This window comes from Bufo gargarizans, chromosome 6 (genome assembly GCF_014858855.1).
Source record: "Bufo gargarizans isolate SCDJY-AF-19 chromosome 6, ASM1485885v1, whole genome shotgun sequence".
Classification (NCBI taxonomy): domain Eukaryota; kingdom Metazoa; phylum Chordata; class Amphibia; order Anura; family Bufonidae; genus Bufo; species Bufo gargarizans.
The window spans coordinates 321,233,369-321,261,098 of NC_058085.1; the positions used below are offsets into that span (position 1 = coordinate 321,233,369).

A 27,730-nucleotide genomic window follows, 5' to 3' on the forward strand; every position below is an offset into this window, starting at 1 on the left:
AAACATTATGGAAACGCAAACATAATTGCTCCTTCGCAGTTATCATTATACAAAGAAGCACAGCCATAAACTCAGGTACGCTTTAACTCCTAGGTGTTCTATTTTTTCATTTTCTGGTAGTGCATTATCACAATAAAAGTATGGCTCTGAAAAGCTGAGCAGCTACTGGGTCAGGGACCACTGGACTATGCTGAGGGGGTGACATGGTCGATGAAGAAGGAGACATTCTCTGGGGACAGGTGCAGTAAAGAGATTTTATTTAAGTATACATTCACAGATAAACGTACAAATAAATAGATCTCCCTCCTGCTTCTTCCTGGACGGAGAAGGAGCCATCACACTGCATCGTGTCGCCGTATAAAATTCACAGTATCTATGGCTTCTTCAGATAAGGCCGAGGGGCTGCAGTGTCTCCAGATCACATCGCACCTCCAGGGCTGGATGTCACTGAGGGAAGCATGAATGGGCATAAACGAGCAAGCAGATGCCGTGGGAAGCCATGAACATTAAACGTCATACATGACACCAAGTGCAGTCACGTTACAAAGCAGCAAAATGGCGGCCTGCATGTAGCGGGCCAGAGCGCTTCGGTCATCCGACTAATAGAGGGACTCTGAGGTCTGCTGCTTAGTTCCGTCCATTGAGCATGGAGGAAACCAAGCAAGCTTAGGGCCTGATATTCATACGTGGGACAGTCGCTCAGGATGACACACAGGTCGCCATCTGATGTGATGGAACAAAGTCCCTAATTTACAGTATAAAAGATGACGCCTAAATATACATCTACGTTAAAAAAAAAATTATATAAATACCAAAGAAGAAAGGTCAGGGTGTTGAGAGATCAGTGCAGAGGGCGAGTGTCCGGTACATCATATATGCACAGATGACACTCCATGTCAGGTGGAGCTGTATACACTTGTGTTCTCCATGTCCTCAGATCCATTAAAAATTAACTCCTACATAGACACACTTTCCACACAATTGAAGTCATGCCGAGCACGGGTGTGTTGCCGTATTACAAGTCCAGCGCCATTGGCTTACTTACAGATGGACCCCCCCCCCCCCCTGTCCACCTCCCAGGAAGCTTGACCATAGGAGGTGGTGGGATTTGCCTTGTGGCACGTGAAGTTTCTCTTTTGATCAGTCATTCTAATACTTCATCTACCTATTCAAGAGTCTTGGTTAGGGGGTCATATTCTTGGTTTACTTTGGAACCAAACCCCTTGTCTGTGGGAAATGTGAAGATCCAGAAGGGCCTGGAGGTGGAGCTGTCCTTCGGCCAGTCTTGGGTCTGCAAATGATAGATGAAATAAAATAAGCGTGGATAAAAACAGAAAAGAGCGTCTATAAGACTGACTGAAGCAGTTAAAGGGCATCTGTCAGCAGATTTGTACCTATGAAACTGGCTGACCTGTTACATGTGCGCTTGGCACCTGAAGGCATCTGTGTTGGTCCCATGGTCATACGTGCCCGCATTGCTGAGAAAAATGAAGTTTTAATATATGCAAATGAGCCTCTAGCGCAATGGTGGTGTTGCTGTTACACCTAGAGGCTCTGCTCTATGCAACTGTCATGCCATCTCCACTTTTATTTACAGGGTCCGGTGTGATCACATTTACACTGCCTGGCCCTGTCAAAGTGCAGAGGGTGCTGCAGTTGCAGAGAGAGCAGAGCCTCTAGGTGTAATGGCAACGCCCCCTTTGCTCCTGGAGGCTTATTTGCATTTTTCTCAGCAATGCGGGCACATTTGAACATGGGACCAACACAGATGCCTTCAGATGCCAAGTGCACATGTAACAGGTCAGTCAGTTTCACGGGTACAAATCTGCTGATAGATGCCCTTTAAAGTGAATGAGCAAAGCTGCAGTGTAAAGCTTGGAGGACAGAGCACTAGCTAATTGGATAGAAGGTGGACTTCAGACTACCTCATACTCCAATAGACATTGCAGCTAAGCTAGAGTCACCGATTGTCGCCAAGCACAGCAATAAACCTTACCATATTCACTATGCACATATTGGATGCTAGGAGGGCTTAGCCAAATTATCTAAAAGTGGTGGCAATCGCCTATAAAATACCGTTACAAAGCAACGTGATTAACCTCTCCTGTTCTGCATATTGCCAGATGTCTTACCTGGCTTTTGTTTTTTTGCTGGCTGAGCTCTCAAACGTTGATGCGTCTACTTGGATGTCGTCTTCATCCTGCAGAGCGGCTTCCAACGCAGCCTGAACCTTGGGGGCCACAGCCGGCCCCTCATAGTCACGGGTGGTACGACTTGGCATATCAAGCTCCAGCAGAACAATGTTCTCAGCCTGTGGGGGGGGGGGGGGAAGAAAGCCATGAACTGCACGCATTGTCATGTTATGGAAAGTTATTGACCCCCCCTTCTCCTACAATGACCTAGTCCTGAAATACCAAAGAAAGGCCACATGGCCCAAGAGAACCGCAATAATGTGCACAACCACAAAATATAAAAATCAGTCCATGACAAAATTACAAATAATAAAACACCGAAACAGAAAATCCACAATAAATAATAATAATGTGACAAAGTAACATGAGACAATACCTGAAGACAATAAACAGCTATAAGACTCGGATCTGAGTCACAGAAATAACGCCGGTCAAGTCCGGCTTCCTCAGGGTATTTATTGTGGATTTTCCGTTTGGGTGTTGTATTATTTGGAATTTTGTCTTGGACTATACACATTGTGTCCCTACATGTGGACTTTGGTGGATGCTTGGTCTTATTTGTACCAGCACTTGCTTTATTGTATATAATTTGTAAATGATATCTGTATGTCTATGTAGTTTCATTGATTTTATATTTTGTGGATGTGGACATTATTGCGGTTCTCTTGGGCCATGTTGCCTTTCTTTGGTATCTTAGTAAAGTATTCGAACTGTTGGTGCACTCCTTCTTCTATTGCTATTGTTATTAATATGGGAAAATAACAATACCGTGAAAGGTAATGGACTCATTTTCTGGTAATGCTGTAAAACGGAAGAGACCAATGGCAGCAGGCTTTGTGTACAGCCATCTACGACGGACAGCTGAGGCCTAAGGCCTCTTTCACAGGGGCGTCATGGATTTGGGCCGGATAAGATGCGGGTGCGTCACGGGAAAATGTGCGATTTTTCTGCGCGAGTGCAAAACATTGTAATGCGTTTTGCACGCGCGTGAGAAAAATCGGCATGTTTGGTACCCAAACCCGAACTTCTTCACAGAAGTTCGGGCTTGGGATCGGTGTTCTGTAGATTGTATTATTTTCCCTTATAACATGGTTATAAGGGAAAATAATAGCATTCTTAATACAGAATGCATACTACAATAGCGCTGGAGGGGTTAAAAAAAATTAAAATAATAATAATTTAACTCCTCTTAATCCACTTGTTCGCGCAGCCCAGCTTCTCTTCTTTCTTCAGGACCTGGGTAAAGGACCTTTGATGACATCACTGCGCTCATCACATGGTCCATCACCATGGTGATGGATTATGTGACGGACCATGTGATGAGAACAGTGACATCACCACAGGTCCTTTTCCTCCTGCACAGCAAAGGCTGCGCAAACAAGTGGATTAAGGCGAGTTAAATTATTATTATTATTTTTTTAACCCCTCCATCACTATTTTAGTAAGCATTCTGTATTAAGAATGCTATTATTTTCCCTTATAACCATGTTATAAGGTGAAAAAATAATGATCGGGTGCCCATCCCGATCATCTCCTAGCAACCGTGCGTGAAAATCGCACTGCTTGCGGATGCTTGCAATTTTCACGGAGCCCCGTTCACTTTCATGGGGCCTGCGTTGCGTGAAAAACGCACAAAATAGAGCATGCTGGTATTTTCACACAACGCACAAGTGATGAGTGAAAATCACCGCTCATGTGCACAGCCCCATAGAAATGGATGGGTTCGGATTCAGTGCGGGTTCACCACACGCATTGCACCCGCGCGGAAATCTCGCCTGTGTGAAAGAGGCCTAATGGTGTCATTGTATGAATGCAGACTCCAAGAAGAGGTATCTAACCCCAAATATGTTATATAAAGAGAAGTTTTACACATCACATTTTCAACATCTCCACTTGCTGTCAGTGAATGGATACAATACTTTCTACATGCAGCAGCTGAACACCCAATCTGACCTTCCCACGTCTAAGGGTTTGTTAGACAAGGATCCACTCTGTGAGCTAAACGCATCAGCTGCATAGTTCTCCTTCCTGTCCTTAATTTCTTCAGGTTTTTGGCCTTGAGATGTCAATATCAATCTTCCTATCCACGGACAGCAAACAGATATCTTGGAAATGGTGAAGAATTAAAGCTCAAAATACATTAGAATCTGCACAACCTATTAGCTTTATTTAAAAGGAGAGCCGACGGTTCCTTTAAGGAGTGAAGATGTTCATGTCTTACCCGGTATCTGGGGTCTGGTCTGACCATCATGGCCATCTTGGCATGGTGACACAATGGCCTCTTGTAGCCTATGGCAGACGTTGGTCGTTTCATCATCTGCTGATTGCTATGAAGAAAAGAGCGCAGTTACCAAAGACGCAGAAGGGAGTCTCAGAGCTGGTACAGGAGGCAGGAGACGGGGTATGAAGCACTTACTCCAGCCTGCTGATCGGGTGAAGCTTCCACTGATCCTCCTCCTCCTCGAAATAACAGCGGTTCATCATCTTATTTTTCTCTTCCATTGGAATGAAATTCTCAATGATCAGATGCCTGTGGCACAAGAAGAGACAGAAGGACACTGAAAGCCAAGATACCCCATTCATGATCGGGCACAGATTTTAAGTGCAAACATGCACAGCGGGTGGAAATTACAGAGTTAGGCTCCATTCACACGTCCGCAAATGGGTCCGCATCCATTCCGCAATTTTGCGGAACGGGTGCGGACCCATTCATTCTCTATGGGGCTGGAATGGATGCGGACAGCACACAGTGTGCTGTCCGCATCCGTATTTGCGGAGCGCGGCCCCGATCTTCGGGTCCGCAGCTCCGCAAAAGATAGAACATGTCCTATTCTTGTCCGCAGCTGCGGACAAGAATCGGCATTTCTATAGGGGTGCCGGGCGGGTGTGTTGCGGATCCGCAATTTTTGAGTCCGCAACACACCATGGACGTGTGAATGGAGCCTTAGGGTGAAATGTGAGAAGGGATAGAGATAGATATAGATATTTACTTATCCTCACACCCACCATCAGGAGCTGCTGTAGGGGCAGAGGACACATATCTGTACCATGTGTTATTAAGGCACAATTCTCAGAAGACACCACAGAAATAGAGCTTTTTTAAAACGGTTATACGGGAAATAATTCTGATGACCTATCCACAGGATAGGCCATCAATATCACATCCGCGGGGGTCCGAATCCCAAAACCTCCGCCGATCAGCTTTTCCGGGAAGCTGCGGTGCTCACTGCCCCATTGTATAGTGGATGCGCTTGGTATTGCAGCCCAGCCTCATTGACTTGAATGGGGCTGAGCTGTAACCAGGCCCTGTGACCAATGTACGGTGACGAAAGTGGCCACGGAGTGAACGGCTTCTTCAGCTGATCGGTGGGGGTCTCAGGTGTCAGACCCCCACCGATCTAAAAAGCTGGAGGAAAGGACAACAGAAAAGTTAATCTTTTGTCCCCTCTGGCATTCATTAAAAGCTGGGACTGGTCACCAAAGACAGTACTAATACTTAAAGGGGTCGTTAGAGTAAAAAAAATAAAAAAATAAAATTATATATCTATCTATATCAGGTAAAAAGTGTGGAAGGTGTTAAAATAAGTTATACTGACAGTTCAAGCCCCCTCTGCACCGACACTTTAATCCCCATCCCCGATGCTGAAGTCATGACGTTGGGCTTATGGCTGGGTGCATGATGTTTCGTACATTGTGTATGACAGCTGAAGCCAATGACTGGCCTCAGCAGCGTTAGGAGCAAGATTGCGGGGCCACTGATCAGCTGCAACAGTCACGTGCGGTATACAGACACGTTACTGCTGCAATCACTGCCAGGGCCGTTTGGACATTTTGCACCTCTGGTAGCCGGAACAATTTTCACACGTACAAATAAAACCTAAATTACAAAATTAAAGAGTCATACTAACCCCCCCTCATACCCATATATTTTCTGAGAGTAGATAGCTGGGATATTGTCAAACTGCCACTCAGCACTTTAATGCAAAACCGTGTGTATAAAGTGTAATTTTTCATAAAAATTTCCCAAAAGTTGATATAAGTGGTTAAAAGCCTGACCCAAGCAAAAAAAGTTACGTGGACCACACCTCCAAAAAATATACGTTCCACCTGCGCAGAGTAAATACATGCCACCAATTTAAATGCACATATCTTCATAAAATCACAAGAACTGGAAAGACCAAAAATTTGGTTTTAAGCTTGAAATAAATAAAAAAATATATAAGGTTGCAACTTGTAAAATACAGGAATTAGTCCTTGAAAACTAAGTAAATATTTCCTGAAAGCAGACAACCTGATGATTGCAAATGCCATGACGGACTGCTGACAACCATGTCCACCATGTCCACGCTGGGGTTTGGGTTCGAATCCGACCAAGAGCAACATCTGCATGGAGTTTGTATGTTCTCCCCGTGTTTGCGTGGGTTCTCCAGTTTCCTCCCACACTACACATACATACTCAGATAGGGACCTTAGATTGTGAGCCCCATTGGGGACAGTTGGATGCTAATGTCTGTAAAGTGCTGGGAGGGAGGGACATGAGTATTGCAATACTTTTTTTATTGTATCGAAATCAAACCTTATATAATGCATTAAGGGCAGGTTCAGCCAGGTATAACATGGGTGGCTTTATTGCTCCTGTATTATAGGCACAATACCTGAACCAACTGTAGGTCATCACAAAAATGAGTAACAGGCGCCACACCTCTGGTTCTGAAGAACCGCAGGAGGCCCGGGTGTTGCATCAATAACATGGGCACAAAAAAGCTCCTGTGTTATACCTGTCTGAACAGTGGCCGAATACTGTTATAAAAAAAAAATTAACAAAAATGCAGCAATTAAAAAAAAATATTTTATGGCAACAGTCAATGAGCCAAAATGTCTTTTCTGACTGATGAAAATGTTTTCCATCCGGCAGTAATATATTTGACTGTATAGATTGAGTATGGACAGGGAGAGTTTAAAACGTAAACTTTATTGATGTTTTTGTGTTTGGTGTGACTTTTTTGGCGCTGGTACACATCATATGTTCTTGGCAGAGAAAGGGTTAAAGTGAATGTGTCATCAGAAAATGACCTATTGTTTAAATCCCATTTTTATGTTTAACATATTTTTAGTGATGTTATTAAATTAAATTTGAACCAGTAAGTATAAATTTATTTATTATTATTAGGGATGAGCGAATCGACTTCGGATGAAACATCCGAAGTCGATTCGCATAATACTTCGTTTGAATATTGTACGGGCCCAAATGTGTGAGAAGTACCTTGCAATCAAAATGTGTAAAAAATGGCCTGCAAAATCTGAAAGGTGCACTTTGGAATATGTGCCCCTTTGCCCACCTTGGCTGCAAAAAAGTGTTACACATGTGGTATCGCCGTACTCAGGAGAAGTTGGGCAATGTGTTTTGGGGGGTCATTTTACATATACCCATGCTGGGTGAGAAAAATATCTTGGCAAAAGACAACTTTTCCCATTTTTTTATACAAAGTTGGCATTTGACCAAGATATTTTTCTCACCCAGCATGGGTATATGTAAAATGACACCCCAAAACACATTCCCCAACTTCTCCTGAGTACGGCGATACCAGATGTGTCACACTTTTTTGCAGCCTAGATGCGCAAAGGGGCCCAAATTCCTTTTAGGAGGGCATTTTTAGACATTTGGATCCCAGACTTCTTCTCACACTTTCGGGCCCCTAAAAAGCCAGGGCAGTATAAATACCCCACATGTGACCCCACTTTGGAAAGAATACACCCCAAGGTATTCAATGAGGGGCATGGCGAGTTCCTAGAATTATTTTTTTTTTTGCATAAGTTAGCGGATATTGATTTTTTTTTGTTTTTTTCTCACAAAGTCTCACTTTCCGCTAACTTAGGACAAAAATTTCAATCTTTCATGGACTCAATATGCCCCTCACGGAATACCTTGGGGTGTCTTCTTTCCGAAATGGGGTCACATGTGGGGTATTTATACTGCCCTGGCTTTTTAGGGGCCCTAAAGCGTGAGAAGAAGTCTGGAATATAAATGTCTAAAAATGTTTACGCATTTGGATTCCGTGAGGGGTATGGTGCGTCCATGTGAGATTTTATTTTTTGACACAAGTTAGTAGAATATGAGACTTTGTAAGAAAAAACAAAAACAAAAACAAACAAAAAATTTCCGCTAACTTGTGCCAAAAAAAATGTCTGAATGGAGCCTTACCAGGAGGGGGTGATCAATGACAGGGGGGTGATCACCCATATAGACTCCCTGATCACCCCCCTGTCATTGATCACCCCCCTGTAAGGCTCCATTCAGACGTCCGTATAATTTTTACGGATCCATGGATCGGATCCGCAAAACACATGCGGACGTCTGAATGGAGCCTTACAGGGGGGTTATCAATGACAGGGGGTGATCAGGGTGATCACCCCCCTGTCACTGATCACCCCCCCTGTAAGGCTCCATTCAGACATCCGCATGATTTTTTACGGATCCATGGATAGGATCCACAAAACACATGCGGACGTCTGAATGGAGCCTTACAGGGGGGTGATCAATGACAGGGGGGTGATCAGGGAGTGTATATGGGTGATCACCCGCCTGTCATTGATCACCCCCCTGTAAGGCTCCATTCAGACGTCCGCATGTGTTTTGCGGATCCGATCCATGTATCCATGGATCCGTAAAAATCATGCGGACGTCTGAATGGAGCCTTACAGGGGGGTGATCAATGACAGGGGGGTGATCAATGACAGGGGGTGATCAGGGAGTGTATATGGGTGATCACCCGCCTGTCATTGATCACCCCCCTGTAAGGCTCCATTCAGACATCCGTATGCTTTTTGCGGATCCGATCCATGTATCCGTGGATCCGTAAAAATCATACGGACGTCTGAACGGAGCCTGACAGGGGGGTGATCAATGACAGGGGGGTGATCAGGGAGTTTATATGGGGTGATCAGGGGTTTATAAGGGGTTAATAAGTGACGGGGGGGGGGTGTAGTGTAGTGTAGTGTTTGGTGCGACTTTACTGACCTACCTGTGTCCTCTGGTGGTCGATCCTAACAAAAGGGACCACCAGAGGACCAGGTAGGAGGTATATTAGACGCCGTTATGAAAACAGCGTCTAATATACCTGTTAGGGGTTAAAAAATTCGGATCTCCAGCCTGCCAGCGAGCGATCGCCGCTGGCAGGCTGGAGATCCACTCGATTACCTTCCGTTCCTGTGAGCGCGCGCGCCTGTGTGCGCGCGTTCACAGGAAATCTCGGCTCTCGCGGGAGGACGCGTATATGCGTCCACCCAGAAGAGCAGGACCGCCGGCAGGACGCAATCCTGCGTACGGCGGTCCTGAGGTGGTTAAAGCAACTGCACCCTTACCTTTAATGTGCCCACATAACAGATTTGCCATTAAGGCTGGGTTCAGATCATGTTTTTGCCACCCGTTTAGTGTATACAAAAAACGTATACGTTATCGGATGCCTCAGACTGATGCCACACAGTGACATCCGTTTACCATAGAGTTCCATTGTAAAAAAAAACAACGTAAACATTTTTTTACCGGACTCTGCAGGATACAAGAACGTGGTGCGCTATGCTTTTGTATCCTTTTTCCGTACAACATACATGTCAAACGGATGGCAGAAATGTGATGTGAACCCACCCTAAGAGCTCAGGGAAAGCTGGGTGATAACCCCAGGGGAGATATCATGGTGACCATATTGGTTTTAGACATTTTATTAAGTCATTTCTAGATGACATTTGTGTGTACTAGGGTATATTGTACCATTTCCGGCTAATGTAGAGCCTGTGTGATGTGTAAACCCGCCCTACCACTGCCCCTGATAAGTCGCAGTCCGCTTGTTTTGGACACGCTGCAATAACAACAAAATATAAAGAGCCTAATAAATAATTCACACAACCTGCTCTCCATTTCCCAAACAGAATACAGCGAGACGCGATCACAGCCAGCTAGAAACTCCATCTGCTAGTGATGGCCTTAAAGGAATTGTCTGAGTAAAAAAAAAAAAAAAACAACATGGATGCCATTAGAAAATAAAAATAGATACTCACCGTCCCGAACCCCCTCCTTTCCAGCACCGCCACTCCATCCTTCCCCACTGGGCTTTGTTTTTCTGACCGCAGCAGTAACCTGCCCATATACTGCACATGACCTCTGCAGCTAATCACAGGCCTAAGAGATTTTGTGCCGTATACCGCAGAGGCCAGCGATAGGCTGCAGTAGTCATCTGCAGTACAACCAAAACACAAAGTCATGGCTAAGAATAGGAGCAGCGCTGGAACGGAGAGAAGTCAGGATAATTAGAATAGTATGATTTTTTTTATTATTCTAATAGCATCTCCTCAAAGGACATCTGTGCCTCACGCTTTATTTAGGGGTTGTCCCACTTTTGAGACCCTCAAAAGTGGCAAGTGCTTGCATTCCCTACAGCAGGGATCAGCAACCTCCGGCACTCCAGGTGTTGGGGAACTTCAACTCCCAGCATGCACATTTGCTCTGCTCTTCTCATAACTCCTATAGAAATGAATGGAGCATGCTGGGAATTGTAGTTTCACAACAGCTGGAGTGCCAAAGGTTGCTGACCCCTGCCCTACAGTATTACACAAACACCAGAGGAAAGCCACTCCGAGTTCTGATAGGGCCTCCACACTCCATGGAGTCTGCCTGAAGCCCCCTTCAATGTCAGATCAAAATATAAAATACTGTAGCTGTCCCAAAGCATGGGTAGGCTTTCAGTGTGAATTTAGTCTTTAGTCCCTTAAAAAGGTTTGTGGGGTAAGCCTATTCAATTATGCACGAAAGCACAGTAATGGCCATATTGGTTATCCCCTAGCTTTCCTAGGCTCCTGAATCACTACTCTGCCTTTTTTCATCATGAATCCAGCAAAAAATGGTTCACAACCATCTTAGGAGTGGTAGCAGCTTCCATCTTAGCTGTCCAATAGCTCTCTAAAAAAGATAGTGGGCACAGGTGATCTATAAATGGACCTTAGATACTTACTTTAATTTCAGCTCTCTGGTGAGTTCATTCTGCGTCTGCTCCAGTTCCTGACGCTCCTTAATGTGTTCCTCCTGTAAATCATGGATCTCGGCTTTCACCGCCTGCAGCTTAGAGAAGAGCTGGAGAACAAATGGGGTTATCAGGATGGAGTAAAGCCTTTATGTGGTGCCACCATCATATTGCTATCCATGTAGAAAACATGGACCTCACCTTCTTGAGCTTCTTAGTTTTGATGTCAACCTCTTGTTGTAAGGAGCTATATGTCTCCTTGAGTTCCAAAGTCTCCTCATCTCGACTCTCCATCTCTTGCTGCATCTCTCTCTCTCGACGTTTCTAGGCAACATAAACATATATCACACATTAGCGCCCTCTAAAATAGCCATGATTTAATTTTTTTAAAGCAAATCTAATACTTGCCTGCTCAGCAATCTCGTGCCTCTTCTGCTCCAGGATCTTCTGCTGTTCATTGGTGAGGTCAACAATGTTCTTTCCACCAACGAGGAGTTTACTCTCCATGGCCTTGGGGACAGATTCCACATCAGTAAGAATAGTGCAGTGTGGACATTAGCTACCCTACATTTAATATTTTACAATCATGGAAGCACCACAATAGTTAGACCTGAGAACTGGTCTCATCAACAGACTCATTTACAAGAAACCAAAGGGTCTGTACTAAGACAGGAGGTCCAACAGTAAAGAGGCTCTAGCAATTGATGTTTATTTCAGTCTGTAACAACTTCAACAATCAACCCTACCAGATCAATAACTTACCACCATGAAGCTCTCTATGACATACCAGAAAATACATTTCTCCCTTAAATAAAATGATCTTACCTTAACTTTGGACGACAGCATTTCCATAGCTTCTTTCTCTCTTTTTAGGTCATCCATCTTCTTTTCCTTCTCCTGTAAGAGTTTCCGTTTTTCCTCTTCCACCAAACTGTGGTCTTCAATAATTGCTTTCTTCTCAACCTCAAGTTTCTCCTGCTGCTCCCGCCAATAGTCTTCTTTATCTTCCACCTCATCTTCTCCCTCAAAAGAGTCTTCTTCCTCATCGTCCTCCCCTGCTCCATCCACACCCATTCTCCTTTTTCCCCTTTTGTGTCTCTTGCCCACAACCCTCTTCTCCAGCTGTGCCTTAAGCCTGGCAATCTCTTCTTGGAATTCCCGTAGTAAAGCATCCTTAGGGTCTTCATTCACTCTGGGCTTGTTCTTTATGTTTTTGGCACGGTTGGAGTAACGTAGAGTGGTCAGGGTCTCCTCGACATTATATGAGGCAGGACCAATATTTGCTACCATGACCGTTTTGGCATTGCCACCCAAAGAGTCTTGCAACAACCTTGTAAGTTTGGAATCCCTGTATGGTATGTGGGTACTCTTGCCATCTACAAGGGCTGATATTACATTTCCTAGAGCGGAAAGAGACAGGTTAATCTTGGTAGCCTCTTTCAGCCTTTCACCTTGGGCTCCAGTCTTTGTTTGTCGCTCACTTCCAGCCAAGTCTACCAGATTCAGCTTTCCCACACGTATATGGTTTTCACCATCCAACCCAAGTTCGCTGCACTCAATTGTAATCATGAAGATGGCATGTGAACGGGAGCTGTGCTCATTCATGTTGGTTGCACCAACAGAGCGGTTCTGGTTCCCTACATTCATGACATGTTCAATCTCTTTCACGCTCTTGGTGACAAAAGACGACAGGTCTTTCACGTAGATGCCGGTGTCAGGTCTTTCTTTCAGCTCCAGACGCTTAGATTGGTCTTTGGAGAGAAGGTCTTTGATCTCCTCCTGATAGATCTCAAGATAAGAAGCTCTCACCAGGTACTGTTGGTTCTGGGACCTTGATATATGTGTGAAGATGTGATCAAATGAGTTTGGTATGACTCCCCTCTTCTCAGGATCGCTCCTCAACCCTTCCATCGTGTACGTCTTACCAGTGCCCGTTTGGCCGTACGCAAAAATTGTTCCGTTGAATCCGAGCAAGACAGAATCCACCAGGTGCCTGAATGTTTCATCGTAAAGCTCCACCTGCTTGGAGTTACAGTCATAAACGGCATCAAAGGTGAAGATTTTCGGAAGTTCATTAGATGCTCCTTTCTGAATTCTTACTGACACTTGACCAAGCTTTACATCCACATCTACTACTTTATCGAACCCGGCAGCTATCTCCTTGCTGTTCATGGGCCGACAACGTACCACAACTCGGACTGACTCGGCGCTCTTTAACTTTGACATTCTGTATTGGTTTGGTGGTTGTGGACCTCTGGGACACTTAAGGTCTTCCAATTACCACTCTAGGAGGCAAAAAGAGAACAAATGCAAAATGATTTATATTGTCATAGTATCTCAATTAAATATAAAAGTGTCTACTGTGGATTCAGACATGCCTCCATGGGATCTGGCATGTAGCGTATAAAATAGCAGCTCTGCTGAACATCTGTCATCTCTGTGGAGAGCGCCTGTCTGCCTGGGATCTGATCAAGGTCACTACGCCAGAAAAGTGGGTCACAGGAGGGGATGAGACAATATTTCTGTTCTCACTACGCTCAAGATTCCCAAATAAATCACAGCTACATACAGGTGCATTACTTATAATTGGGCTGGAGCATTAATGTAAGTGTCTGATATTAGTCACATATCTTAATTTGTGGAGGTGAGGAGGTGAAGGGAAAGCATCCATCAATATTAGTTAGATAGTATTCTTCATTATACTGTATACAGATAGATAGATACTGTAGATATACAGATAGATGAGAGGAACCCATCATGGCCAATGCGAATGCAATGTTAGATACTGAAAAACATGCAGGGCACATGGAAGCACGGAAAGTCTTATTAAGATACATCTGATTTGGAGTCTGGTTAGTGCAGCTCTGGAGTATAATGCAAGATGTAAGTCAAGAGGAGCACAGGATAACTAATGTATGTACTCAGTGACTCCATCAGCAGAATAGTGAGTGCAGCTCTGGAGTATATTGCAGGATGTAAGTCAAGAGGAGCACAGGATAACTAATGTATGTACTCAGTGACTCCACCAGCAGAATAGTGAGTGCAGCTCTGGAGTATAATGCAGAATGTAAGTCAAGGATAAGGAGCACAGGATAACTAATGTCAGGTCCATATGTACAGTCAGGTCCATAAATATTGGGACATCCACACAATTCTAACATTTTTGACTCTATACACCACCACAATGGATTTGAAATGAAACAAACAAGATGTGCTTTAACTGCAGACTGTCAGCTTTAATTTAGGGTATTTACATCCAAATCAGGTGAACGGTGTAGGAATTACAACAGTTTGCAGATGTGCCTCCCACTTGTTAAGGGACCAAAAGTAATGGGACAGAATAATAATCATAAATCAAACTTTCACTTTTTAATACTTAGTTGCAAATCGTTTGCAGTTAATTACAGCCTGAAGTCTGGAACGCATAGACATCACCAGACGCTGGGTTTCATCCCTGGTGATGCTCTGCCAGGCCTCTACTGCAACTGTCTTCAGTTCCTGCTTGTTCTTGGGGCATTTTCCCGTCAGTTTTGTCTTCAGCAAGTGAAATGCATGCTCAATCGGATTCAGGTCAGGTGATTGACTTGGCCATTGCATAACATTCCACTTCTTTCCCTTAAAAAACTCTTTGGTTGCTTTTGTAGTATGCTTTGGGTCATTGTCCATCTGCACTGTGAAGCGTCGTCCAATGGGTTCTGAAGCATTTGGCTGAATATGAGCAGATAATATTGCCTGAAACACTTCAGAATTCATCCTGCTGCTTTTGTCAGCAGTCACATCATCAATAAATACAAGAGAACCAGTTCCATTGGCAGCCATACATGCCCACGCCATGACACTACCACCACCGTGCTTCACTGATGAGGTGGGATGCTTAGGCCCCTTTCACACGAGCGAGTTTTCCGCGCGGGTGCAATGCGTGACGTGAATGCATAGCACCCGCACTGAATCCTGACCCATTCATTTCAATGGGTCTGTGTACATCGGTTCTGCTCTGCGTGAAAATCGCAGCATGTTCTATATTCTGCGTTTTTCACACAGCCCTGGCTCCATAGAAGTGAATGGGCTGCGTGAAAAACACATTGCATCCGCAAGCAAGTGCAATGAGTTTTTCACTGATGGTTGCTAAGAGATGTTTGTAAACCTTCAGTTTTTTTATCACGCGTGAGAAAAACGCATCAAAACGCATTGCACCCGCGCGGAAAAGACTGAACGCAATCGCAGACAAAACTGACTGAACTTGTTTGTAAAATAGTGCGAGTTTCACTGAACACACCCTGAACGCATCCGGACCTAATCCGTCACGCTCGTGTGAAAGAGGCCTAAGGATCATGAGCAGTTCCTTTCCTCCTCCATACTCTTCTCTTCCCATCACTCTGGTACAAGTTGACCTTGGTCTCATCTGTCCATAGGATGTTTTTCCAGAACTGTGAGGGCTTTTTTTAGATGTTGTTTGGCAAACTCTAATCTGGCCTTCCTGTTTTTGAGGCTCACCAATGGTTTACATCTTGTGGTGAACCCTCTATATTCACCCTGGTGAAGTCTTCTCTTGATTGTTGACTTTGACACACATACACCTACCTCCTGGAGAGTGTTCTTGATCTGACCAACTGTTGTGAAGGGTGTTTTCTTCACCAGGGAAAGAATCCACAGTTGTTTTCTGTGGTCTTCCGGGTCTTTTGGTGTTGCTGAGCTCACCGACGCGTTTCTTCTTTTTAAGAATGTTCCAAACAGTTGTTTTGGCCATGCCTAATGTTTTTGCTATCTCTCTGATGGGTTTGATTTGTTTTTTCAGCCTAATGATGGCTTGCTTCACTGATAGTGACAGGTCTTTGGATCTCATCTTGAGAGTTGACAGCAACAGATTCCAAATGCTAATAGCACACTTGAAATGAACTCTGAACCTTTTATCTGCTCATTGTAATCGGGATAATGAGGAATAACACACACCCGGCCATGGAACAGCTGAGAAGCCAATTGTCCCACTACTTTTGGTCCCTTAACAAGTGGGAGGCACATATGCAAACTGCTGTAATTCCTACACCGTTCACCTGATTTGGATGTAAATACCCTCAAATTAAGGCTGCTTTCACACTAGCGTTCGGGTTTCCGTTCGTGAGCTCCGTTTGAAGGAGCTCACGAGCGGACCCGAACGCAGCCGTCCAGCCCTGATGCAGTCTGAATGGAGGCGGATCCGCTCAGACTGCATCAGTCTGGCGGCGTTCAGCCTCCGCTCCGCTCGCCTCCGCACGGACAGGCGGACAGCTGAACGCTGCTTGCAGCGTTCGGGTGTCCGCCTGGCCGTGCGGAGGCGTGCGGATCCGTCCAGACTTACAATGTAAGTCAATGGGGACGGATCCGTTTGAAGATGCCACAATGTGGCTCAATCTTCAAGCGGATCCGTCCCCCATTGACTTTACATTGAAAGTCTGGACGGATCCGTCCCAGGCTATTTTCACACTTAGCTTTTTTTAGCTAATATAATGCAGACGGATCCGTTCTGAACGCTAGTGTGAAAGTAGCCTAAAGCTGACAGTCTGCAGTTAAAGCGCATCTTGTTTGTTTTATTTCAAATCCATTGTGGTGGTGTATAGAGCCAAAAATGTTACAATTGTGTCGGTGTCCCAATATTTATGGACCTGACTGTATGTACTCAGTGAATCCACCAGCTGAAAAGTGAGTGCAGCTCTGGAGTGTAATGCAGGATGTAAGACAGGATCAATACAAGATAAGTAATATATGTACACAGTGACTCCAAGAGCAGAAATGCGACTTCAGCTCCAGAGTATAATACAGGCTTTGACTGAATACACACGGCCGTGAGCGGTCCGTGGAACCACGGGCTGGATTCCTGCTGAGAGCAGGAGCGCACGGCGTCATAGCAACCAATGACGCCGTGCACTCCCTGCTGCCGCCGCAATACAGTAATGCACTGGTATGATCTATACCAGTGTATTACTGCACTGTGGCGGCTGCAGGGGCGCACGGTGTCATTGGTTGCTATGACGCCGTGCGCTCCTGCTCTCAGCAGGAATCCAGCCCGTGGTTCCACGGACCGCTCACGGCCGCAAAAAACGGCCGTATGCATTCGGCCTTTAACTCAGGATCAGTACAGGATAAGTAATGTAATGTATGTACACAGTGACTCCACCAGAAGAATAGTGAGTGCAGCTCTGAAGTATTATACAGGCTTTAACTCAGGATCAGTACAGGATAAGTAATAAATAAAAAATGGAGATCCACAGCAGCTATCATTTCAGAAACCATAACTTTCAATTTCCATGTGAGCCCATTTGCTAACCCTTACTATATTCCATATAACAGGGGGTGGGCGCCATGTTCCTCCATAGAGGACTTGCCTGTTCCAGGATGATAACAGTGAGGCTTAATGCACACGAACGTTGTGTGCATCCGCGTCCGTTCCGTCATTTTTCACAGTTTAGTAGATGTCCCATTCATTTCTATAGAGCTGTGAAAAAAAACTGATAGTCCTCAGTTTTTTCTCCGCATCCGTGATTCCAGTCCGTCCAAAAAAATATAACCTGTCCTATTCTTGTCAGTGGAAAACGGAGGACGGACCCATTCAAATCAATGGGTCCGTCAAAAAAAAAAAAACAACAAAAAAAAAAAACAACTGGTATGTCATCCGTGTCCGCTTTTTTCTACAAGACCTTGGTGCAATAAAATTTTACTTTTCATTAACCTTCCTTTTTTCCCCCTGTCAGACAAAAAGTCAGACAAAAAAAAAAAAGGGAAGACACAAGAAAACACAACTGAAGCAAAATCGGACACGGACCACTGAAGCCAAATCACTGACAGTGGAAAAACACGTGTGCATGAGGCCTGACTAAGAATTAGGGAACGCAATGCTTGAATACAAGGTCTAATAAATATACATTTTGCATCATCATGATCCACTTTGCCTCTTGGGTTCCATGGAGCCTCCCGGCCCGGCCTTGGAGCAGTCATCAGGCAGGAAGTACTGTACCTTTAAGCTGCTGCTTGTAATAATGGCCCTTGGGGAGTTTAGAAAACAGAGCTGAGCTGTGTATGATGTACTCGGCAGCGGTCGGACCCGTGATTAGCGCTCATGATGATACTGCGAAGACGCCCAGTGACTGGACTTGGAAAGCACCGCCACGATCCTCGTCTGCTGATCACGCTTTTAAAGGGCCAGTCATGCACAGCAGAAAACGCACGAGGAAGCTCCACCTTTGGTTATCATTTGCTGTTCTCACGTGTTTAAGTTGTTTACAATCTCTGAAAATCTGTTCCTACCTGGAAACCATCAGTAAGCAGTGCAGCTGCAGCATGGGATGTTTATGTGTGGTATTAATCAGACCAGGGCTCATTCACTGTATCTTATACTCCAGTCACATCCAGAGCTGCATTAAACGCACAGACTACGGGGGTTATTTACTAATCTGAAATACGCCTAAGGGCTCTTTCACACTCGCGTTCTTTTCTTCCGGCATAGAGTTCCGTCGTCGGGAGAATCCTGATCAGTTTTATCCTAATGCATTCTGAATGGAGAGAAATCCGTTCAGGATGCATCAGGATGTCTTCAGTTCAGGACCGGAACGTTTTTTGGCTGGAGAAAATACCGCAGCACGGACGGTAAGTATACTGCTCCCCCGCTCCCCACTACTACTATGGCAACCAGGACTTTAATAGCGTCCTGGGTGCCATAGTAACACTGATCGCATTTTGAAGACGGATCCGTCTTCAAATGCTTTCAGTTCACTTGCGTTTTTCCGCCACGGGGGCGGGGAAGAGTAGGGGCCGGCAGGCCCGCCTCATTCATCTTTTTCTACACCTGTTTTAGGAGTAGAAAATGGTCTATATGTAAGAAAGCGAGGAAGTGGTCTTACATTTAGAAATAGCGCTGGATGCGCCAAAGTTATGGAGAGGCCGGCGCCTCTTCATAACTTCAGCTGATCCATCGCCAGCTATGGGGCTTTATTAAGATCGGCGTCTAAAATGGCGGTCTTAATAAACGTGCCTCTACGCCTTCCATAGTGTGCTATGGTGGGGATGCTGTGCGCAGGGAATGAATATGACAATCAGAAGTGAGCACTGAAAATTTCGACTTGGATTTGGGTGCAGACATCCTGCAGATTTGTCAAAGATTTTACGTTAGGCGTGCCGAGGCGTGAAGACCCAGACCGCATGTGAAGTTGGGCAGATTTTATTGTGGACACTTTCCACAGTGTGCGGAGGAGTGGAAAATCGGCAGCGTCTCTGCTGTGTGCGACCATGCCCTTAGGGTATATGCACACAGTGTGGAAGAACTGCAGCGTAAGGCTACATGCACACAAACGTTGTTTATTTCCGTATCCGTTCAGTTTTTTGTTTTTTTTTTGAGGATAGGATGCGGACCCATTCATTTCAATGGGTCAGCAAATAATGCGGACAGCACACCGTGTGCTGTCCGCATCAGTATGTCCGTTCCGTAGCCCCGAAAAAAAAAAAAATAGAATATGTCCTATTCTTGTCCGTTTTAGGCCCCTTTCACGCGAGCGAGTTTTCCGCGCGGGTGCAATGCGTGACGTGAACGCATAGCACCCGCACTTCAATGGGTCTGTGTACATGAGCATTGTTTTTCACGCATCAGTTCTGCGTTGCGTAAAAATCGCAGCATGTTCTATAATCTGCGTTTTTCACCCAGCCCTGGCCCCATAGAAGTGAATGGGGCTGCGTGAAAGACGCATTGTATCCGCAAGCAAGTGCGGGTGCGATGCGTTTTTCACTGATGGTTGCTAAGAAATGTAGTTTGTAAACCTTCAGTTTTTTATCACGCGCGTGAAAAACGCATCAAAACGTATTGCACCAGCGAGGAAAAAACTGAACGCAATTGCAGACAAAACTGACTGAACTTGCTTGCAAAATAGTGCGAGTTTAACTGAACGCATCTGGAGCCAATCCATCATGCCCGTGTGAAAGGGGCCTTAGGCCTAGTATACACAAACGCTTTTTTGTTCCGCAAAAATAAAATTAATGTACTCCGTATGCATTCCGTTTCCGTATTTCAGTTCCGTTGAAAGATAGAACATGTCCTAATATTGCCCGCAAATCACGTTCTGTGGCTCCATTCAAGTCAATGGGTCCGCAAAAAAAATGGAACACATACGAAAATGCATCCGTATGTCTTCCGTATCCGTTCCGTTTTTGCTGAACCATCTATTGAAAACGTTATGCCCAGCCCAATTTTTTCTATGTAATTACTGTATACTGTACATGGCATACGGAAAAACGGAACTGAAAAAACGGAAAGGAAACACAACGGAACTCAAAAACGGATCCGTGAAAAATGGACCGCAAAAAACTATAAAAGCCATACGGTAGTGTGAACTAGGCCTTAGTCATTGTTACAATGGATCCACAAAAATAAACAAAAAAACATGGCATACTGATGTCATCCTTTATTTTTTGCGGATCTGCAATTTGCGGACCGCAAAACACATAGGGCCAGATTTATCATGACTCTGACAGCTCACTCCACTTTCATATATGGCTAAAGTCAGTTTTAGCCAAGTCAGATTTATGATTGGCCCTTTAAGACTGTAATAAATGTGGTTTGACGGTAGCAGTTTATCCGTCAGTAAGCAGCTTTACAAAAGTCGCACGTTTTTATGAAAAAGTCGCATGTTCTATTAAAAAGTCTCATAAGATAAGCATGGTCCTCACTGGAGTAAAATAGCGACTTTTTTGTGACTTTTTAAATAGTCCCAATAGTAAATCTGTCTAGAGATTCATTTACATAAGAAAACACGCCCACTTTCAGAAAACTGGCGAGCATAGCGCAGAGCAGAAAAAAGTGCAAATTTGTGGGCAGTTTTAGCGTTTGGGACTTTTTCACTAAATTATTCTGACCTGAGCTAATGATAAATCTGGCCCATAGGGTCGTGTGCACGTAGCCTAATACAGGGCCAGCTAACCAGATGAGATTTCTAAACTCTCATGCACCCTGTGTGGATATCTTCTGGGAGGAAATTAACTTGGAATGAAAAGGGCGAGATCTGGGGCAAATCCGTAGCAAAATCAGCAACAGAATCCACGAGTAAGGCCCCTTTCACACGGGCGAGTATTCTGCGCGGATGCGATGCGCGAGTTGAATGCACTGCACCCGCACTGAATCCCGACCCATTCATTTCTATGGGGCTGTGCACATGAGCGGTGATTTTCACGCATCACTTATGCGCTGCATGAAAATCGCAGCATGCTCTATTTTGTGTGTTTTTCACGCAACACAGGCCCCATAGAAATGAATGGGGTTGCGTGAAAATCGCAAGCATCCGTAAGCAAGTGTGGATGCGGTGCGATTTTCACGCACGGTTGCTAGGAGACGATCGGGATGGAGACCCGATCATTATTATTTCCCCTTATAACATGGTTATAAGGGAAAATAATAGCATTCTGAATACAGAATGCATAGTAAAATAGCGCTGGAGGGGTTAAAAAAATATATATATAATTTTTTTTTTTAACTCACCTTAATCCACTTGCTCGCATAGCCGGCATCTTCTTCTGTCTTCTTTCTTTGCTGATTGCAGTCAAAGGACCTGTGGTGACATCACTCCGGTCATCACATGGTCCGTCACATGATCTTTTAATCATGTGATGGATCATGTGATGGATCATGTGATGGATCATGTGATGAATCATGTGATGGATCATGTGATGGATCATGTGATGGATCATGTGATGGATCATGTGATGGATCATGTGATGGATCATGTGATGGATCATGTGATGGATCATGTGATGGATCATGTGATGGATCATGTGATGGATCATGTGATGGATCATGTGATGACCGGTGTGACGTCACCACAGGTCCTGTTACTGCACACAGCAAAGAAAGAAGACAGAAGGAGATGACGGCTTCGCGATCAAGTGGACTAAGGTGAGTTAAATTATTATTCTTTTTTAACCCCTCCTGCGCTATTGTACTATGCATTATGTATTCAGAATGCTATTATTTTCCCTTATAACCATGTTATAAGGGAAAATAATACAATCTACAGAAGTTTGGGTTTGGGTACCAAACATGCGCGATTTTTCTCACGCAAGTGCAAAAAGCATTACAATGTTTTGCACTCGCGCGGATAAAATCGCACATTTTCCTGCAACGCCCGTCTGAAAGAGGCCTAGGGGCTCATTCAGACGGCCCTATGAATGAGTCTGCATCCGTTCCGCAATTTTGCAGAACGGGTGCGGACCCATTCATTTAAATGGGGCCACAAAAGAAAGGGACAGCACACAGTGTGCTGTCCGCATCCGTGGAAAAGATAGAACATGTCCTATTCTTGCCCGCAATCGCAGACAAGAATAGGCATTTTCTATTATGTTTGCGGGCATGTGCGGTCCGCAAATTGCAAAACGCACGCGGCCGGTATCCGTATTTTGCAAATCCAGACGGCAGGTAAATTTCGATACACTTTGCTGGTACTTAATTTCAGGGTGGTTTTTCCATATGAAGTCAGCATGTAATCCTCACCGTGTGCAGGTGCCACATGGCGGAAAGCACGTCTGATAAATCCAAGGCTAGCCCTCAGATTCCTGCCATGGATTTTCAGTTTACATGCTGCATTCCACCCGCGAGTTGAGCCTCATCCAATTAGGCAAATCCATGAGCATCTGCTTGTCACAGAAACCGCAACGAGAATGAACTTTTTGTTTTTTAGGCTACTTTCACACTTGCGTTGTTTACCGGTATTGAGATACATTCTGAATGGAAAGAGATCCGTTCAGGATGCATCAGGATGTCTTCAATTCCGGCAGCATTCCGTTTTTGCAATAAATCATAAAAAAATTAATAAAATAAAAAAACATATCCGCACTGAAAATAATGTAAGTCAATGGTTATGGATCTATTTTTTTTTTTAGGAGCCTGAAAAAACATATCTGGCAACCAATGACTTTCAATCTATTTAGTGACAGATCCGTTTTTTCCGTTTTGATTTCACACAACTGCATCCTGATGTCCGAAATAAAAACAGATCTGTTTAATTCCGGTATTGAGATCCTCTGCTGGATCTACATACTGGAATTAACAACGCAAGTGTGAAAGTAGCTTTACCTGCAACATGGATTCAGAATCTGCGGCATATTATGAACTACGGTGTGGATTTCCATTATAATCAATGGGCAGTTAAAGGGGTTGCACCATCTCACACACTGGTGAGGTATCACTAGGATATGCCACCAGTGTCAGATGGGTGCGGGTCCCATCTATCTCTAGAAAAGGAACCCCGAAAGTGAATAAGGCCACATCGGGAAAGCGTGGCCCCATTCACTTCTACGGGAGTGCCGAAAATAGCCGAGCACAACTAGGAACACGCATAGAAGTGAATGGTGAACATGCCACACATGCGCGGTGCCCTCTCCTTCGCTTTGAGGGGCCCATTCCAATGATAGAACCCAGTCTCTAGAATGCACCTATATGACATTGGTGACATATCCTAGTTATAGGTCACTAATGTGTGAGATGAGCCAAAGGGGTTGTCCACACTAGGAGCCAACAACCTGCATGGTCCTCAATGTGCCCCATAAAGACAACAAAAAAAACACTCAGCTATCCACAGACTCGTACCTTGTGGCTTGTTCCATCACCGATGCAGCGGAGGTTGCAATAACGCCTGTACAAGCAATGTTACGCTGTATCGGAGCAGCATAGCCTTTTCAGTCCCTGCTGCCCGCACCATTTCTCCTACAGCAGAGATGCGTGAAGATAGTGCCACGGAACACTGCGGGAGCCTGGCACTGACTGTAGCTGGGCACCTGCTGTAGCGGCCGGCATTGGAGATAATACCGATGCCAGAGGCTTCACTCCCTAGATGCCGCAGTCAACAGTGATAGACACATCTAGGCAGTTAGAGGGAGGGGGTCCTTGTCACCATTGGCTGCTCACTAACGCAATCGGGCGTTGTGCTGATGTAGTGCCATGGCACCTGGGGTCCTAACAAAGGCCTGACATGCCTGGTCCAGTGATAGGCTCTAATGCCTTAGTATACAAGGTATATCAGCGTATTATAAAAGCAAATGTCTTCTAGTGGAGTAAAAAAAAAAAAAAAAAGAATAAATAAAGCTAATAAAAAAAAAAATATAGTGGTTTTAATTAGTAAAACTGGTTAAAAAAAAAAAAAAAAACACACGTTACCACACCTTGCTCGCTACAACCTGTATGATAAAGATGTGTTATTAACACCACCCCGGGAACATAAAAAAAATAAACATGGTACTATTTCCAATTCAGCCCCCGCCCCCAAAATTATACCAATAAAACTACATTTTGCCCCACAAAAAATGAGCCCTCATACAGCTACATCAGTACAAAAAAGAATGAGTTGTAGCCCTTGAAATGCGGCGACATAACATGATGTTCTATTATTGTGCAAAAGTAGTAAATAAAATAAAAATAAAAATAAATCACAAACTACACATATTTGGTATCGCAATAATCGGACTGACCCATAGAACAACAATGACACGCTAGTTATGCCGCACAGTGAACGTCGTCAACTTATAATGCAAAAAGCAATGGCAGAGCTGCTTTTTCCCCCATTATTACCCCCAAAAAGGTAATAGTACTCCCAAAAAATATTAAGAGGAGTATTTTTGGCGCGACCTCGACGATGCAGCCAATCGCAGACCTCAGCGGTCACATCTGCATGAACAGTACTTCACTGCTGTGACGAATCGTTCAAGTAGATGTGACTGCTGAGACCTGTGATTGGCTGCAGCGATCACAGGACCTAGTTACTTCCTGGTCCTTCAAGGACCAGAAGTGGTCAGGACCGTGAGCAGCTGAGAGTGTTAGGACCATAGGAGCTGTCGGTTTCTAGGCTAGATAACCCCTTTAAGATTTTGGCCATGGAATACGGTGCACACCCTGAGGCCTCATGCACGCAAAGAAACATATTTTCGGTCCGCATCTGATCCACATTTTTTGCTGACCCGTTCACTTCTATGGGGCCACAGAAAATGCGGACAGCCGCCCACGGATGTTATAGAGCATGTCATATTCTCCATTTGGCGGACAAGAATAGGCATTTCTACAATGGGGCCTGCAAAAAGTGCGGGATGCACATGAACCGCATCTGTATTTTGCGGATCCGCAATTTGCAAATTTTTTCCGATGTAACATACACTTTTGTACCACAAACAACAAAAAAACATGCAATGTGTAAACCCAAGCACAGGCCTCATTCAGACAGCCGCACTGATTCCTGGACGCCTGAATGGAGGTTCTGCAGCAGCAGGTGCGTCCACTTCTGTCTCCGGACCCATTCATTTGAATGATTTAGCCTTGGACGGAAAACAGACCGGAGCAAGTAGATGGAAACCACCGCCCCTGGATAAGGCCGGGTTTACACCTCGCGGATCCGTTTTTTGTGATGGATTTCAAAACCACAGCAAAAAAATTAAAGTTGTTGTGTGAGTATTAGGAGGTCCTCCAGCATCTGAAGCGCTTTATAAGAGGTTGTCCCATTACAATCAATTATCCCCCAGCCACAGAAGCGTCCGATTGGCAGCGTCCAACCGCCAATAAAATTTCCTCGTTTGAATCGGACGGTGGTCATGCATGCGCACTACTGCTTCTTTCAACTCTATGGGATGTACTGCAGCAAAGGTGTTTATTATGAGGTTCTGCAGCAGCCGCGGTGTGCATTGGGAGGTTCTGCAGCAGCCGCGGTGTGCATTGGGAGGTTCTGCAGCAGCCGCGGTGTGCATTGGGAGGTTCTGCAGCAGCCGCGGTGTGCATTGGGAGGTTCTGCAGCAGCCGCGGTGTGCATTGGGAGGTTCTGCAGCAGCCGCGGTGTGCATTGGGAGGTTCTGCAGCAGCCGCGGTGTGCATTGGGAGGTTCTGCAGCAGCCGCGGTGTGCATTGGGAGGTTCTGCAGCAGCCGCGGTGTGCATTGGGAGGTTCTGCAGCAGCCGCGGTGTGCATTGGGAGGTTCTGCAGCAGCCGCGGTGTGCATTGGGAGGTTCTGCAGCAGCCGCGGTGTGCATTGGGAGGTTCTGCAGCAGCCGCGGTGTGCATTGGGAGGTTCTGCAGCAGCCGCGGTGTGCATTGGGAGGTTCTGCAGCAGCCGCGGTGTGCATTGGGAGGTTCTGCAGCAGCCGCGGTGTGCATTGGGAGGTTCTGCAGCAGCCGCGGTGTGCATTGGGAGGTTCTGCAGCAGCCGCGGTGTGCATTGGGAGGTTCTGCAGCAGCCACGGTGTGCATTGGGAGGTTCTGCAGCAGCCACGGTGTGCATTGGGAGGTTCTGCAGCAGCTCAGGTGTGTATTAGGAGGTTCTGCAGCAGCTCAGGTGAGTATAGTGGGAACTACACTTCAGTAAATCGGTTACTGACACAGGGGAATGAAGTGTCCCAGACTGCTTCTGCTGAAGAGACAGCCCGGGTGTAGTGATGATCATCTCTATAAAAACCATGGAGGGGGGGGGGGGGGGGGTTCCTTCCTCAGATCCAAGATAAACCAGTGACCAGTAGAAGACGATACTAGGATGCCGGTCACGTTGTGTATATCAGACACTAAATACGACTGAATCAAACACTAGATACAGAATCATAACAACAATCATTAGACACGATGGCATTGAGTCTGGTGGATATGACATCATCAGACCAGGCATTAGGTGTGGTATCATTTAGGGTACTTTCACACTAGCGTTACTTTCGGTATTGAGTTCCGTCACAGGGGCTCAATACCGGAAAAAAAACGCTTCAGTTTTATCCTAATGCGTTCTAAATGGAAAGCAATGCGTTTAGGATTCATCAGGATGTCTTCAGTTCAGTCCCTCTTACGGTATTTGGCAGTAGAAAATACTGCAGCATGCTGCAGTATTTTCTCCGGCCAAAATTCCGGAACACTTGCTGGATCCGGCATTAATTTCCATTGAAATGAATTAATACCAAGTGTTCTGGAAAAACGGATCCGGTATTTCAATGCATTTGTCAGACGGATCTGCATCCAGATCCGGAAACAAATGGTATCCGTTTGCACGCGGATTTCCGGATTCACCAGGCAGTTCTTCTAACGCTAGTGTGGAAGTGACCTTAGTCAGGTACTATGACATCATCAGATCAGGCACTAGGAATGATATTATTGAGTCAGGTGGCTATGACATCAGACCAGGCACTAGATATGACATCATCGCATCAGGCAGACATGGGCTTGTATTTAGGGGGTACACCCAGGGTCACTCGTACATACCGGTATATATGTTTCCGGGGTATCACACAGCTGAGCCTGGACTGCTGGTATACAATGTACAGTCTCCGGACTACCATCCACTAATCCCCTCCCAGCACCGAGGCCATGCTGCTGCCCGCTCCTGTGCAGCAGCACCCCCACTACTGCGACCCCTGTGATCCCGGGAGCTGCCCCTCACCTGCCATGTCCCTGTAACCGGTCACTCCGTCCCTCTGTCCCGGCGCCGGATGCCGACTGACCGCCGGCTCTCACTTCCTTAGCAACAGGCCCGGCGACGACGCGCTCACTTCCTTAGAAACGGT

The 27,730-nt window shown here is 45.4% G+C and overlaps 1 protein-coding gene across 2 annotated transcripts; it reads right to left on the minus strand.

Annotated features, from left to right (window-relative positions):
* Positions 1 to 235: 235 nt before the first annotated feature.
* KIF3B (kinesin family member 3B) lies at positions 236 to 27,710 on the minus strand. 2 transcript variants are annotated; one of them, XM_044298721.1, is made up of 9 exons: positions 27,607 to 27,710; positions 12,032 to 13,491; positions 11,615 to 11,716; positions 11,408 to 11,530; positions 11,198 to 11,316; positions 4,609 to 4,722; positions 4,414 to 4,519; positions 2,133 to 2,311; positions 236 to 1,291 (listed from the first exon to the last, which is right to left on the minus strand). In XM_044298721.1, exons 2-9 carry the CDS (start codon positions 13,430 to 13,432, stop codon positions 1,204 to 1,206), a joined length of 2,232 nt encoding a protein of 743 aa, XP_044154656.1. In that variant the 5' UTR covers positions 13,433 to 13,491; positions 27,607 to 27,710; the 3' UTR covers positions 236 to 1,203. The 2 variants fall into 2 exon arrangements, with proteins under 2 accessions (XP_044154656.1, XP_044154657.1); XM_044298722.1 differs by lacking the exon at positions 27,607 to 27,710 and adding an exon at positions 27,429 to 27,567.
* Positions 27,711 to 27,730: the final 20 nt, after the last annotated feature.